This window comes from Geotrypetes seraphini, chromosome 3, assembly GCF_902459505.1.
Source record: "Geotrypetes seraphini chromosome 3, aGeoSer1.1, whole genome shotgun sequence".
Taxonomy (NCBI): domain Eukaryota; kingdom Metazoa; phylum Chordata; class Amphibia; order Gymnophiona; family Dermophiidae; genus Geotrypetes; species Geotrypetes seraphini.
Window position 1 is genome coordinate 67,210,722 of NC_047086.1, and position 14,517 is coordinate 67,225,238.

At 41.1% G+C, this 14,517-nt stretch overlaps 1 protein-coding gene across 5 annotated transcripts in view; it reads right to left on the reverse strand.

Moving 5' to 3' along the window:
* The window catches only part of HCRTR2 (hypocretin receptor 2), a 132,921-nt gene that overhangs the window by 33,530 nt on the left and 84,874 nt on the right, over nucleotides 1-14,517 (reverse strand). For all 5 annotated transcript variants that reach the window (XM_033938476.1, XM_033938478.1, XM_033938479.1 and 2 more), the window contains 2 exons: nucleotides 13,047-13,162; nucleotides 2,509-2,732 (listed from right to left, as the gene is read on the reverse strand). In XM_033938476.1, the coding sequence (XP_033794367.1) occupies nucleotides 2,509-2,732; nucleotides 13,047-13,162 (340 nt within the window). The remainder of the gene's footprint in view (nucleotides 1-2,508; nucleotides 2,733-13,046; nucleotides 13,163-14,517) is intronic.

A 14,517-nucleotide genomic window follows, 5' to 3' on the forward strand; every position in this document is an offset into this window, starting at 1 on the left:
AAGTCTAAAGTATTCAGACGACACCAAACTGTTCAGTGGAGCTTGGACTAAAGAGTACTGTGAAGAATTGCAAAGGGACTTGAACAAATTAGGGGAATGGGCGACGAGGTGGCAGATGAAGTTCAACTTTGACAAATGTAAAGTATTACATGTGGGAAGCAGAAACCCGAGGTACAACTATACGATGGGAGGGATGTTATTGAATGAGAGTACCCAAGAAAGGGACTTGGGGTAATGGTGCAGCGGCCGCTAAGAGAGCGAATAGAATGCTAGGTATAATCAAGAAGGGTATTACAACCAGAACGAAAGAAGTTATCCTGCTGTTGTATCGGGCGATGGTGCGTCTGCATCTGGAGTACTGCGTCCAATATTGGTCACCGTACCTTAAGAAGGATATGGCGTTACTCGAGAGGATTCAGAGGAGAGCGACACTTCTAAGAAAAGGGATGGAAAACCTCTCATACGCAGAGAGATTGGAGAAACTGGGTCTCTTTTCCCTGGAGAAGAGGAGACTTAGAGGGGATTTGATAGAGACTTATAAGATCATGAAGGGCATAGAGAGAGTAGAGAGGGACAGATTCTTCAAACTTTCAAAAAATAAAAGAACAAGAGGGCATTCGGAAAAGTTGAAAGGGGACAGATTCAAAATGAATGCTAGGAAGTTCTTCTTTACCCAACGTGTGGTGGACACCTGGATTGCGCTTCCAGAGGACGTAATAGGGCAGAGTACGGTACTGGGGTTTAAGAAAGGATTGGACAAATTCCTGCTGGAAAAAGGGATAGAGGGGTATAGATAGAGGATTACTGCACAGGTCCTGGACCTGTTGGGACGCCGTGTGAGTGGACTGCTGGGCACGATGGACCTCAGGTCTGACCCAGCGGAGGCATTGCTTATGTTCTTATATAAAAGCTCTTGTTTTGGGCGTTTGGGAGTTAGGCTTTTTTTTAGGTTGATTATATGGTGTTAGTGTAGACATAGTGGTTGTCTGGGCGTTTAAACAGCTGAACGTAGAGGCAGGCCATTATAAACAAAAAACCTCCTTTTGGACGTTTTTTTTGATAATGGACATTTTCCCTGCTTCTACTTTCAATGTTTAAGGCCTTAGGCCAAAAGTGGACTTAGACCTTTTTTTTTTTATTATTCCCCTCCACGGTTATAGAATTAAGGGGACAAATTCAAACTTTTTTAAACATGTGACAATATAACAGACAGGAGGAGACTGAGTGAAAAACAAAATTGCAAGGAAAAAAATCTTTAGACTGATGAGAAGCAGCACCGATATTCATATTCTACATTTGCTGTTTGAGCTTAGCTCAACTGAAACACTTTCTGTCTCCAGCTAGAGTGCCAGCCTCCTGGTAATCTATGACAAGTTTCATGGTTTCGCAGTGTGTTGCTCTGGAAACACATTATGAGTCAAAGACCAAACCATGAGAAGTCACGAATATCAAATAGGTTATTACTGCTATAAAGCCTAAATTGACTCTCCCCCTTAGAAACACTTTATTAAATAAACACAGTGTAACAATTAAAGAGGAAAAGGCTGTGGCTCTGACTCCGACAAACAGCCCCTTATCGTTTCACACCCTAGTGCTTCCCCATGGGATATAATCTTTATAAATTTAAATACCTTTCACAGAAAACTGAATTTAAAGATAATTATCCTTGACAAGTGCCACATACTCTATAATCCTTTGTTAATATTCCAAAGGTAGACAGAAATATTCATGGTGACTTTTGCTATAGATTTTAATTATATAATGTTGGAATAGAAATTCATATCATAAGCACACCGTTTTGAAGATAATTCTTCTTATATACCCCCTTTTTATCAAGCTGCGCTAGAGGGTTTTAGCGAGAGCTGGCACGGTAAATGCTCCAGCTTCTATAGAATTCCTACGAGCATCTGAGCGCTTTCTTTGCCAGCCCGTGCTAAAAACTCTAGCGCAGCTTGAAGCCATGTTAGGCTTTTTTTTATCACTGGCCGTGGCGGCATTAGCTCCGACGCTGATAGAATTCCTATGAGTGTCGGAGCTAATACCGCTGTGGCCGGTGATAAAAAAAAAAAAAGCCTAACGCAACTTCATAAAAGGGGGGTAAGTTAGGTGCTTACATCGGTTAGGCGCCCCAGTGTGGGCACCTAACTTTAGACCAGGGGTGTCAAAGTCCCTCCTCGAGGGCCGCAATCCAGTCAGATTTTCAGGATTTCCCCCAATGAATATGCATGAGATCTATTTGCATGCACTGCTTTCATTGTATGCTGATAGATCTCATGCATATTCATTGGGGAAATCCTGAAAACCCGACTGGATTGCGGCCCTCGAGGAGGGACTTTGACACCCCTGCTTTAGACGTAGTACAGTATATAGAATTTGCCAGAAAAAACGCATGCGTAAATGAAACAAAAATAGCGGGGGAAAAAAAACACCAAACCTCAGAATAAAAGTATCTCCCAAAAGAGAGCCTCTCATCTCACAATGTTTATATATAAATAAAACAAACTTTACCTTTTTAGGATATTTAGGATGCTAATTGGTAAATAGCAAAGAGCAAAGACAAAGAGAACCACCATGAGCATACGAGCCGTTTTCCTCCTGCCTCTAATCTGTTTGATTTCAGCAGCCACAGCGTTTCCTTTTGGCTTAGAGCTTGGTTGGCTGGGCCCTCGAAGCTGCGTTGAACGCTGCAATGGCTTCCATTGTTTCTGAATGACTGATGAGGTTCCTGGAATCTGCAATAACATTGAAATTATTGCCGCCTATTAATGTATGGTAATTTTTTTGAACTGACAGACATACAGTATTAACAGACAAATACGTCAATATTCAGCAGCTCTTATCCAAGTGGAATGGCTTCCACCCAGATAAATGCCGTTCAGAGAATAGTTAAGTTCTGGAACACGTTGCCAGAGGTTGTGGTAAGAGCGGATAGCGTAGCTGGTTTTAAGAAAGGTTTGGATAAGTTCCTGGAGGAAAAGTCCATAGTCTGTTTTTGAGAAAGACATGGGGGAAATCACTACTTGCCCTGGATCAGTAGCATGAAATGTTGCTACTCTTTGGGTTTTGGCCAGGTACTAGGGACCTGGTTTGGCTACCGTGAGAACGGACTACTGGACTTGATGGACCATCGGCCTGATCCAGTAAGGCTATTCTTATGTTCTTATTTTATTAACATGACTGGTTTGTTTATAGGATTTTTCATTTGATTTGTGTTTCTTTTTTTCTTCTTTTCTTTTTCAGGTAATGTTTTTTAAATAGGCACATTTCTTCAATACTTGGGCATCTTGGATCAATTTTAGCAGGCAACAGAAAAGGTTCTGCTACTCAGCTTCTCTACTAGGATTTCTAACATTTCACATTAATTAAAGTATAGCGATATAAACACTTAAGCTTGTGCCATTACATCAGACTTTCTCCTCTGGCTTCACTTTCAATAACTGGTGTCTTATGAGGAAAGACTAAAATGGTTAGGGCTCTTCAGCTTGGAAAAGAGACGGATGAGGGAAGATATGATTGAAGTTTACAATATCCTTAGTGGAGTAGAACGGGTACAAGTGGATTGATTTTTCACTCCGTCAAAATTACAAAGACTAGGGGACACTCAATGAAGTTACAGGGAAATACTTTTTAAAACCAATAGGAGGACGGGTTGCCAGAGGATGTGGTAAGAGCGGATAGCGTAGCTGGTTTTAAGAAAGGTTTGGACAAATTCCTGGAGGAAAAGTCTATAGTCAGTTATTGAGAAAGACATAGGAGAAGCCACTGCTTGCCCTGTATTGGCAGCATGGAATATTGTTACACCTTGGGTTTTGGCCAGGTACTAGTGACCTGGATTGGCCACCGTGAGAACGGGCTACTGGGCTTAATGGACCATTGGTCTGACCCAGTAAGGCTATTCTTATGCTCTTATCTCTGAATATTCTGCACTATCCTAAACTACAAAAGCAAAGGAGAGGCATGGTTCTCGTAGACTAAAGAAGGAAAAAAAAAACCAGTAAGCATCACTATAAATAACTGATAACATTTATATGGATCCATATGGCACTAAACATCATTTATCCTTAGTTGGAGTGGCTTCTCTCACACACATACATAGGGAGCCACTCTTAAAATCATAAGGGATGTGCAGATACTGAAACAAGAGCACCATTCAAAGCCACATGAATAAATTATATTTGTTGCCAAGCAGATCTCACACCATTTGACATATTATAGACAAGGATTGCTTTTATTCCTATATTGCATTTTATCAGATATTACAGATGCAGGCTTCTGCCTAAACTTCAACACATTAGATTTATTATTTTTTTTTTTTTAAATGATAACATATTGAATTTGTACATTGTTAATATTGCAGTTTCTTATATAAGTTTTTGATGGAGTGAGTAGGGCTCCGTCCCAGGGCCACATTGAAAGAAAGCTAGCTAGAGTGCTGAACCAGAGTCCAGCTATTGGGAGGTAAAACTGTAGAGAGGAAAAGGACAGAGGCCCTGAGCAGATAGTTTCTAAACGTGAGGCCTGTGTGTCCAAAGATGGGCATAAAGGTATGCAATGAAGGCACAAACGCATAACTTTAGCAAAGCCTTTGACATAATGGGGGATGTGTGGTGCAGTGGTTAGTGCTAAAGCCTGAGCACCCTGAGGTTGTAGGTTCAAACCCACACTGCTCCTTGTGACCCTCAGCAAGTCACTTAATCCCCTCATTATCCCAGGTACATTTAGATAGTGTGAGCCTACCAGGACAGATAGGGAAGAATGCTTGAGTACCTGAATGTAAACCACTTAAGTCTCCTTTTACTAAGCCGCGTTAGGGCATTAATGTGCAGAATAGCGCGTGCTAGACGCTAATGCCAGCACTGAGCTTGAATTAGTTCTAGCCGCGCAGCGCGGGTTTAGCGTGCTAAAATGCTGCATGTGCTAAAAACGCTAACGCAGCTTAGTAAAAGGAGCCCTTAGGCTATAAGTGGCGTATAAATAAATAAATTCCACACAGGTGTCTAATAAATAAACCCAGTGCCCTCATTATGGGCCTCAAAGTGATGGACTAGATTAGGAACTGGTTGAGGGGACAGTGACAGAGGGTAATAGTAAATGAAAGTCACTCTGAGGAAAGCAATTTTATCAGTGGTGTGCCATAAGGTTCAGTTCTTGGACCTGTTCTTTTTAACAGAATTTGCAAGTGATATTGCTGAAAGGCTGTCTGGTAAGGTTTGCCTCTTTGAGGATTGTATCAAAATCTGCAATAGGGCAGATGGTCTTGATGGGATGGATAAAATGAGGGTGAACCTAATAAAGCTTGAAAAATGATCTGGCGCTAGTCAGCTAAGATTTAATGCTAAGGGTCATGCATTCAGGCTATAAAAAACACAAAACGGAATGGGATAATTTAGGGGGTGAAGAATTTTTGTGCACAAAAGAGGAGCAGGACTTGCGTGTGATCAAACGTGATGATCTTAAGGTGGCCAAACAAGTAGAAAAAGTGACGTTGAAAGCTAGAAGGACGCTTGGGTGCTTAGGGAGAGGTATGACTAGCAGGAAAAAGGAGCATTGATGCCCCTGTATAAGACTCTGGTGAAACCTCATTTAGAATGCTGAGTACAATTCTGGACAACGCACCTTCAATAACAGTGGTCTCAAACTTAAACCCTTTACAGGGCCACATTTTGGATTTGTAGGTACTTGGAGGGCCTCAGAAAAAAAATAATCAATGTCTTATTAAAGAAATGACAATTTTGCATGAGGTAAAACTCTTTATAGTTTATAAATCTTTCCTTTTGGCTAAGTCTTAATAATAATATTGTAATTTATAGCTACAGAGACATATGATCAAGAAACTTTTATTTTATTTTTATGATTATGATAAACATACCGAGGGCCTCAAAATAGTACCTGGTGGGGCTGCACGTGGCCCCTGGGCCACGAGTTTGAGACCACTGTTCAACAACATATAAACAGGATGGAGTCAGTCCAGAGGACAGCTACTATAATGGTTAATGGTCTTCATCGTAAAACATATGGGGACAGACTTCAAGATCTCAATATATATACTTTGGAGGAAAGGTAGGAAAGGGGAGATAAGATAGACATTGAAACTCCTTTGTGGTATAAATTCAGATGACAAATCAAAACAGGAGGATTGCCTCCACAAGACGATGACAGACAAATGAACAGTGATGTCCAAAAAACCACCAAGGTGCTTTAAATTTAAATCTCTGTTTTTATTGCTATAGTGGCTCAACACGTGTTTTGCCTCAGGAGCCTTATGATTGTCAGAATTTCTTTATTGCAGAGAATACTGTATTGCAATGAAAACTAAAATGACACTTTTTTAAGGCGACGAAGCAGTGTGACAAGGCAGTGCCTGTAGCTGTAGCCAGGAGGATGCTAGGCTGTATACAGTAGAGATAGGCATAACCAGCAGAAGAAAGGAGGTGTTGATGCCACTATATAGGTCATTGATGAGGCCACACTTGGAGTATTGTGTTCAGTTTTGGAGGCCGTATCTGGTCAAGGATATGAAAAAGACTTGAAGCGATCCAGAGGAAAGCGGCAAAAATAGTAGGGAGGTTGCGCTAAAAGAAGTACGAGAAGTGACTAGAAGACTTCAACATGTATACTCTGGAGGAGAGGAGGGACAGGGGTGATATGATATAGACATTTAAATATTTGGAAGATATTAATATAGGACTAAATATTTTCCAGAGAAAGGAATTTGGTAAAACTAGAGGACATAAATTGAGGTTGAGGGTGGTAGACTTTGTGAGGAGGAAAGAGGTGGCAAGAGGATGGGGTTTAAACCTAAAAGGAAAAGGGAATGTGTTCCTTTAAATAAGAATTAGCAGTGGCTGAATCTGAGTCCCACTCCTCTGTCCCGAGGAAGAACACAGAGATAACTAACCCTTTCCATGATCATAAGGATTGGCCTCCCTTGAGACAATTTCTAGAGTTTATGCAAAAACCTGGAACAGGAGAGACTCAAGGAGTGGGCCATCCTCCTTGGTTTACATGGCCAAGCCACTCAGGGACTGGGTTTTGGGAAAGACAGGGGACAGGTGCTGACAAGGAACTAGTTAAACAGTTGGAAAGAGCAGAGGGAGGTCAAACGGAGATGGACTAGGAAGACACTGGGGGGAATTCAGGAAGGAAGAGAAATGACACAAACTGAAAGTTCTCCCCAGGAGTCAGAAGGTATGGACTTAAAAGGGGAAAATGGGTTGGTGATAACCGAGCCCATTACCAGGATAAAATATCTCCAGCCTGGAAGCTATAAAGATTGATAGCAGCAAGAACCAGCAGTAATTCCAGAGGAATACCTAGGTGGGGAGGAAACCTGTAAACTTGGAGGATTCCTACGGGGTGGCAGAGAGCCTAGAGACATTCAGACTCTAGTTTGTGGTGATAAAAGCCAGAGAACTACATGAGAAATTGCTGTGGACTGTGTATAATGCAGTGTAGGGGAGGGATGGACTTAGAAATGGTATTTTTTCTTTTCTTTTTGAGCATTTACCTCAAGAATTGCCCTTTGGAGTGATTATTAAAGACATTCTGTGGTACTAAACAAAGGCCAGTGGACTGCTGGTGGATTAGGGGCAGTGCTAGAGCCCCGAAGAAATTTAAAGAACATACTGGGCCAATTGGCTGAGAGATGATAGTGGATGATAAAGAGGTTTTGTTTGGACGTTATTATTTTTATGTGCTTAACCCCTCCAGGTTGGAGTCTTCTTGATCGCCCGCTTCATTAAATATGAGGTGAAATATCCTAAGGGCTCCTTGTTTTTCTTTGATACACAAAGGGCTCCTTTTACTAAGCCACGCTAGCGGTTATAATGCACGCACTGGATTAGCACATGCTATAGCGCGCGCTAGCCGAAAATCTACCACCTGCTCAAAAGGAGGCGGTAGCGGCTAGTGCACGTAGCAAATTAGCGTGCGCCATTCTGTGCGTTAAGGCCCTAGTGTGGCTTTGTAAAAGGAGCCCAAAATGTCAGAATGAACTAACCAAGGTTTAGGGTTGAGTTTCCAGTGAAAAGCCTTGGTGTTCAAGTGGTGACAAGCTGCCATGCAGTGACAACTTAAGAGTAATGTTAGGAAAAAATTTTTCATGGAGAGGGTGGTGGATGCCTGGAATGCCCTCCCAGGGGAAGTGATGGAGAGGAAAACTGTGATGGAATTCAAAAAAGTGTGGGATGAACACAGAGGATTGCTAATTAGGTTATGAATGGGCAAACTTTCATGGTCTGAATCCTGCAAATGAGATGGTTTGGATAGGCTGGAGTGAGCATCAACAGCAACTCTAGTAGTTGGAACCTAAGGATAGTACCATGTAGACTTCTAAGGTCTATAGCCCAGAAATAACAAAGAAAAAAGACATTTTAATTTAATCATGGAATTCCTATGCATATGATTTACAGGGCAAACTGGATGAACCATTCAGGTCTTTATCTGCCATCATTTACTATGTTACTATGTTAATAAAGTCTTGAAATTAATTTCCATTCTTTTTCACCATCCACACTGTCATAAATTTTTTTATCATTTTGATACTTTTTAAAAGATTACCCCCCCCCCCCTTTTACAAAGCCACATTAGGCTTTTTTATTGCCGGCCACGGTGGTATTAGCTCTGAGAATTGTGCCTAGAGGTGTCTAAGTCATTCCACCTCTAAATACACCTACTTTACTGTTAGGCGCTGATAAACGCCATGTGATAAGGCACCTATCTTTTGCCTATCGTCCAATTAATTTTTTTTTTCAATTAGCTTGTTCAAATTCATGATTGAAGCCAATTTCCTAATTACAAAATCATGCAAGAGGTTTTTAGCACCAGCTGATGCGCTGAAGGAACTCTATGACCAATGGAGCAGCGCAGAGCATTCAGCACTGGCCAGTGCTAAAAACCTCTTGTGCAGTTGTAAAAGGGGAGGGGGGGTAAGATAGGCGCCTAACTTTACATGCCTCCTATATGATTTGCCCCGTGCTAGTGCATGCTAATCATGTTAGCACACGCTAACAATGAGCGCATATTAAACACTAAAGAAGTCCATAGGAATATGTTTCCAGTTTGTCTTTAACATTTAGTGCACGCTAACGTGCTTAGCACCTTTGATGAATCCCCCCCACCTTAATAGCTTTGAATTGTTCTGTGTCATCTGCAGATTTGATCATCTCATTTATCATTTCCATTTCCAAATCATTTGTAAATATGATGAAAAAACACTGATCCCAGTACAGATTTTTGTGTCACTTTTTTATCTTGCTTTTATTTTAAGTTAATCCTCATATAAACTTCAACATACTTGTACTCTTATAGTATTAAAGAAGTTTAGGGAAAATGAACTTAGTCTTTAGACATAGAGGGGCATTATCGGAAGAAACGTCTAAGTCTGTTTTGGGCCTAAGTTGCTAGTTGCCCAAGGTCAGCAGTGCCTAAAGTCCATTCTTGAAAAATACATTCAAAATATTTTTTTTTCTTCAAGAATCGTCTAACTGTACGTCCAGCTGTTTGATCGTCCAGACCACTAAGTTGTCTATCTTTATACCCATTCTCGTCCAAAAATTCATCCAAGTCAAAACGGCTAGAACAAGACCTTTTGGATGTGGGAGGGGCCAGAAAAGTGATGGATTGGACACCCAGACATGGCAACAAAGTAGTGAGGCACCTTACAGGGCACTGCTGTGAACTTCACAAAAAAGGTGCCACATAAACATCTCACCTTAACTCCCTTATAGGTCATGGTGAGCCCCCCAAAACACATCCAAAACCTACTAGGCCCACTTGTCTACAACCCCAATAGTCCTCACAGCTGCAGGTGGCACCGATGTGGCAGTACAGTAGGGTTTGGGGGGTGCACACTTTTCACTTTTCACTATAAATGTAGTGGTTAGAGTGGCTTATGGGCCAGGGTCCTCCTCTCTATGGTTCACTAGTCCTACTTAAGCCACCTCTGTGCTGCTCTACTAGGCTTTCCTATGCAGCTGCTGATGTTCTGGAGGCAAGTATTTATATTTTTATTCTAATTTTTATGGTATTGTGGGGGGGGGGCAATGATCATTGGGGCAGTGTGAGGGGGTCTGTACTTTGTGTTTGCAGTGCTTATCTGGTCACTTTGGATACTTTTTTGGCACTTAGACCTGGTTTTATATGGCCTAAGTCACAACGAACAACTTCCGTCCAGGCAGCCTAGTTAAACTTTCAGTTATACTTGCAATACGACTTAGTTTAGATCAGCCCACGTCCCACCCAAATCCCAACCTCACCATTCCTCCTAAAACGCCCCTTTTAGCTCTGGTCATACAGCAGCACTGAAAAGGCCTAAGCCATTTTTAGATCCTCCTAAAACCCATTTTGATTATCGACACTTGGATGACTTGTCTTATAGATCATCCAAGTACCGAATTAGGCGGGTTTTTAGAAGTTTTTTAATATTTTTATTATGAGCCCCAAAGTGTCCATTGGCCTGGGGGAATATGTCCAACATGTTTCATCTTACAAAGCAGCTTTTTTAAGGACTCCCTCTAACTTCTCCAGTGAGCTACTCATACCACACAGTTGGGAAGAAAATAGGAGGCAAGCCTGTTCCTGCCCCAAGGAGTAGCTCAAGGAGGACAAGTATGTTGAAGTTTATATGAGGCTTAACTTAAAATAAAAGCAAGATAAATAAGACAGATCTTTTCAATGAATCTCTAGAGTCAGGAGTGGTACCGGAGAACTGAAGAAGGGTGGATATGGTCCCTCTCCACAAAAGTGGAAGTAAGGAAGAAGGAGGGAATTACAGGCTGGTAAGTCTGGCTTCTGTGGTAAGTAAATTAATGGAAACACTTTTAAAACAGAGAATGGTCAAGTTTCTGTAATCCTGTGGATTACAGGACTGGAGGCAACATGGATTCACTAGAGGTAGGTCTTGTCAGACAAATCTGATCAATTTCTTTGACTGGGTGACCAGAGAATTGGATAGAGAATGTGCGCTAGATGTGGTATATTTAGATTTTAGCAAAGCCTTTGACAGTGTTCTGCACAGATGTCTAATAAATAAGTTGAGTACCCTTGGGATTGGTCTCAAAGTGACGAGCTGGGCCAGGAACTTGTTGAGTGGAAGGCGACAGAGGGTAGTGATCAGTGGAGATCGCTCTGAGGAAAGGTATGTTACCAGTGGTGTGCCTCAAGGTTCAGTTCTTGGGCCTGTTCTTTTTAACATTTTTATAAATGATATTGCTGAAGGGTTGTCGGGTAAGATTTGCCTCTTTGCGGATGATACCAAAATCTGCAATAGAGTAAACATGCCGGATGGTGTGAATAACATGAAGAAAGACCTGGCAAAGCTTGAAGAATGGTCTGAAATTTGGCAGCTAAAATTTAATGCTAAGAAATACAAGGTCATGCATTTGGGCTGCAAAAACCAGAGGGAATGGTACAGTTTAGGGGGTGAAGAACTTATGTGCACAACAGAAGAGCAGGACTTGGGTGTGATTGTATGTGATGATCTCAAGGTGGCCAAACAGGTTGAAAAGGTGATAGCGAAAGCTGGAAGGATGCTAGGTTGCATAGAGAGAGGTATGGCCAGGAGGAAAAAGGAGGTATTGATGCCTCTGTATAAGACTCTGGTAAGACCTCATTTAGAATATTGTGTACAATTCTGGAGACCGCACCTTCAAAAAGATATAAAAAGGATGGAGTTGGTCCAGAGGAAGGCTACTAAAATGGTGTATGGTCTTCGTGATAAGGCGTATGGGAACAGTCTTAAAGATCTCAATCTGTATACTTTGGAGGAAAGGCGGGAGAGGGGAGATAAGATCGAGTTGTTTAAATACCTACATAATATAAATGTGCATGAGTCAAGTCTCTTTCATTTGAAAGGAAACTGCAATGAGAGTGCATAGGATGAAGTTAAGAGGTGATAGGCTCCAGAGTAATCTGAGGAAATCTTTTTTCTTTTTTACGGAAAGGGTGGTAGATGCGTGGAACAGTCTCCCAGAGGAAGAGGTGAAAACAGAGACTGTGCCTGAATTCAAGAGGGCCTGGGATAGGCAAGTGGGATCTCTCAGAGAGAGAAAGAGATAATGGTTACTGTGGATGGGCAGACTAGATGGGCCATTTGGCCTTTATCTGCCGTTATTTACAATGTTTCTAAGTCAACGTTTAAAAAAAAAAAGACTGATGACGAGGTGGGTATGTGAATCTCATTGCAATGAGAAGGTTTGAGCTTTGAGTGACACTGCTGAAGTCTGAGTAAAGTCTCTTAACAGAATTGAAGAAGGAAAGTTTAAAAGAACTATGGGGTATATTCTGGGATGGTAGTACAGTAAAACCTTGGTTTGTGAGCATAAGTCATTCCAGAAGCATGCCTGTAATCCAAAGCAATCGTATATCAAAGTGAATTTCTCCATATGATATAATGAAAACTCAGATGGTTCGTTCCACAACCCCAAAACTTTAATATAAAATACTATATGTACTTGTATTGCAATACCTCACTCATTTAGAACAGTCACTACACTCCCATAGCGTCAGTGAGAGAAGAACCATCAGCTCAGCTGTGATGTGGGTATACTCTATGTACTTGTATTGCAAGACATTGCTTGTATATCAAGTTAAAATTTAATAAAAAGTTTTGCTTGTCTTGCAAAACACTTGCAAACCAAGTTACTTGCAATCCAAGGTTTTCTGCACTTTATGAATCTTGGGATAGACAATTGGAGTGCATACAACAGTTGGATTCTTTTTTTAATGACATTTTAATTGCTTTTAAATGATGTGATCAATTATCACGTCAATTAAAGGCAATTAATCCAACTTAAACAGATGTCGTTTATAGAATTTGGGTCACAAATCCCTAGTACTCAGGACAGGTTTGGCCCAGTAAAACTGAGCTTCTTTGTTTTGTATCACATTCATTGTAAAGCATATTACCATAGCTTAACCTATATTAAAGTTTAATGTGATTTTTATTTTTAAACTGACAGCATTTATATGTTCGATACAGTTCACATTCCTTATAGTGGACTATTAGCCAACTTGAAAGCAACACAAATTTATATAAAATAACTTACCTGGCGGCACCACAGTTTTTGGAATATTTGTAAGTATGCCAGTATCATGAGACACAGAGGTGCCATATATGTTATCAAGAAAAAGCAGGTGTGGTATATTTTAGGGTACATTTGATCTGCAAAGAAAATCAAAGTAAGTGAAATGCAATTACATATCTACAAGTCGATATTGATATCAAGCACATACACTTCTGGTTTTATTTTTGGTATGGGATGTTTCTGTTGCGTCTTTCATGTTCCAATTCAATCTGACCCACAATTCTATTTATTTATTTATTTATTCAATTTTCTATACCATTCTCCCAGGAGAGCTCAGAACAATTTTACATGAATTTATTTAGGTACTCAAGCATTTTTCCCTGTCTGTCCCGGTGGGCTCACAATGTATCTAGTGTACTTGGGGCAATGGGGGGATTAAGTGACTTGCCCAGGGCCACAACCCCAGGGTGCTGAAGCTGTAGCTTTAACCACTGCACCACTGTAGAAATCAAAATATAGTAAAAGTGAGCCAAGTATAGAAGGACAATCAAGCCATTGTGACATCACTGATGAGATTGCCTCTTAGGCATGGGTGGAATGAGGCATTATGATGTCACAATACCAGCTCTGGTTATCAGAGGCTGAAGCTTTTCACACTATTTACTTATTCAATTTTCTATATTTTTCTCCCGGGGAGCTCAGAATGGTTTACATGAATTTATTCAGGCACTCAAGCATTTTTCCCTGTCTGTCCTGGTGGGCTCACAATCTATCTAGTGTACCTGGGGCAATGGGGGGATTAAGCGACTTGACCAGGGTCATAAAGTGCAGCATGGGTTTGAATCCCCAACCCCAGGGTCCTGAGGCTGTAGCTTTAACCACTGCGCCACACTCTCCCCCTTTGTACTACCAGACTTCAATTAATCATAAGTAGTGTACAACCAACTCTCTCCCCCCCATGATTTCTATTCATAGCATTTTCTATCATATGTATTTATTTTAGGCCACACCTAGCAGAGTGCTTACTGTGGTATGCAGCCAGTTTTTTTTCTTATGCTCTATTTCATCTATATTTTAAACCCTCTATGTTAAGTATTAACTGATCAATATCTAGCCAGCAACTGTCAGCATTTCTATAAACACTGACTACCACAGGCTAACTTAGACCAGATATCCAGTCTAGGGTCCTTTCTGGGCACAGGATGAAATATGTTGATCTTTTTAAGCACCCAGAAGTTATGTGAGTAGCAGGACAATAGCATTCCATTTGCATAGGAAGGAGAACAGTGGACATTGCTGGCTGACAGAACCCAGGAAGGAGGAAAGGAACCATGTTAAGCGCCAAAGGGAGTCAGGAGGAGGGGGACGCCTGTCTACCACAGGACTTTAGACCAAAAGATGGTTGATTGCAGGGGATCAAGGAGAGAGAAAGATGGACTTCAACAACAATGCCAGTGTGATATCATACTAATGTGATGCCTGTATGATAACA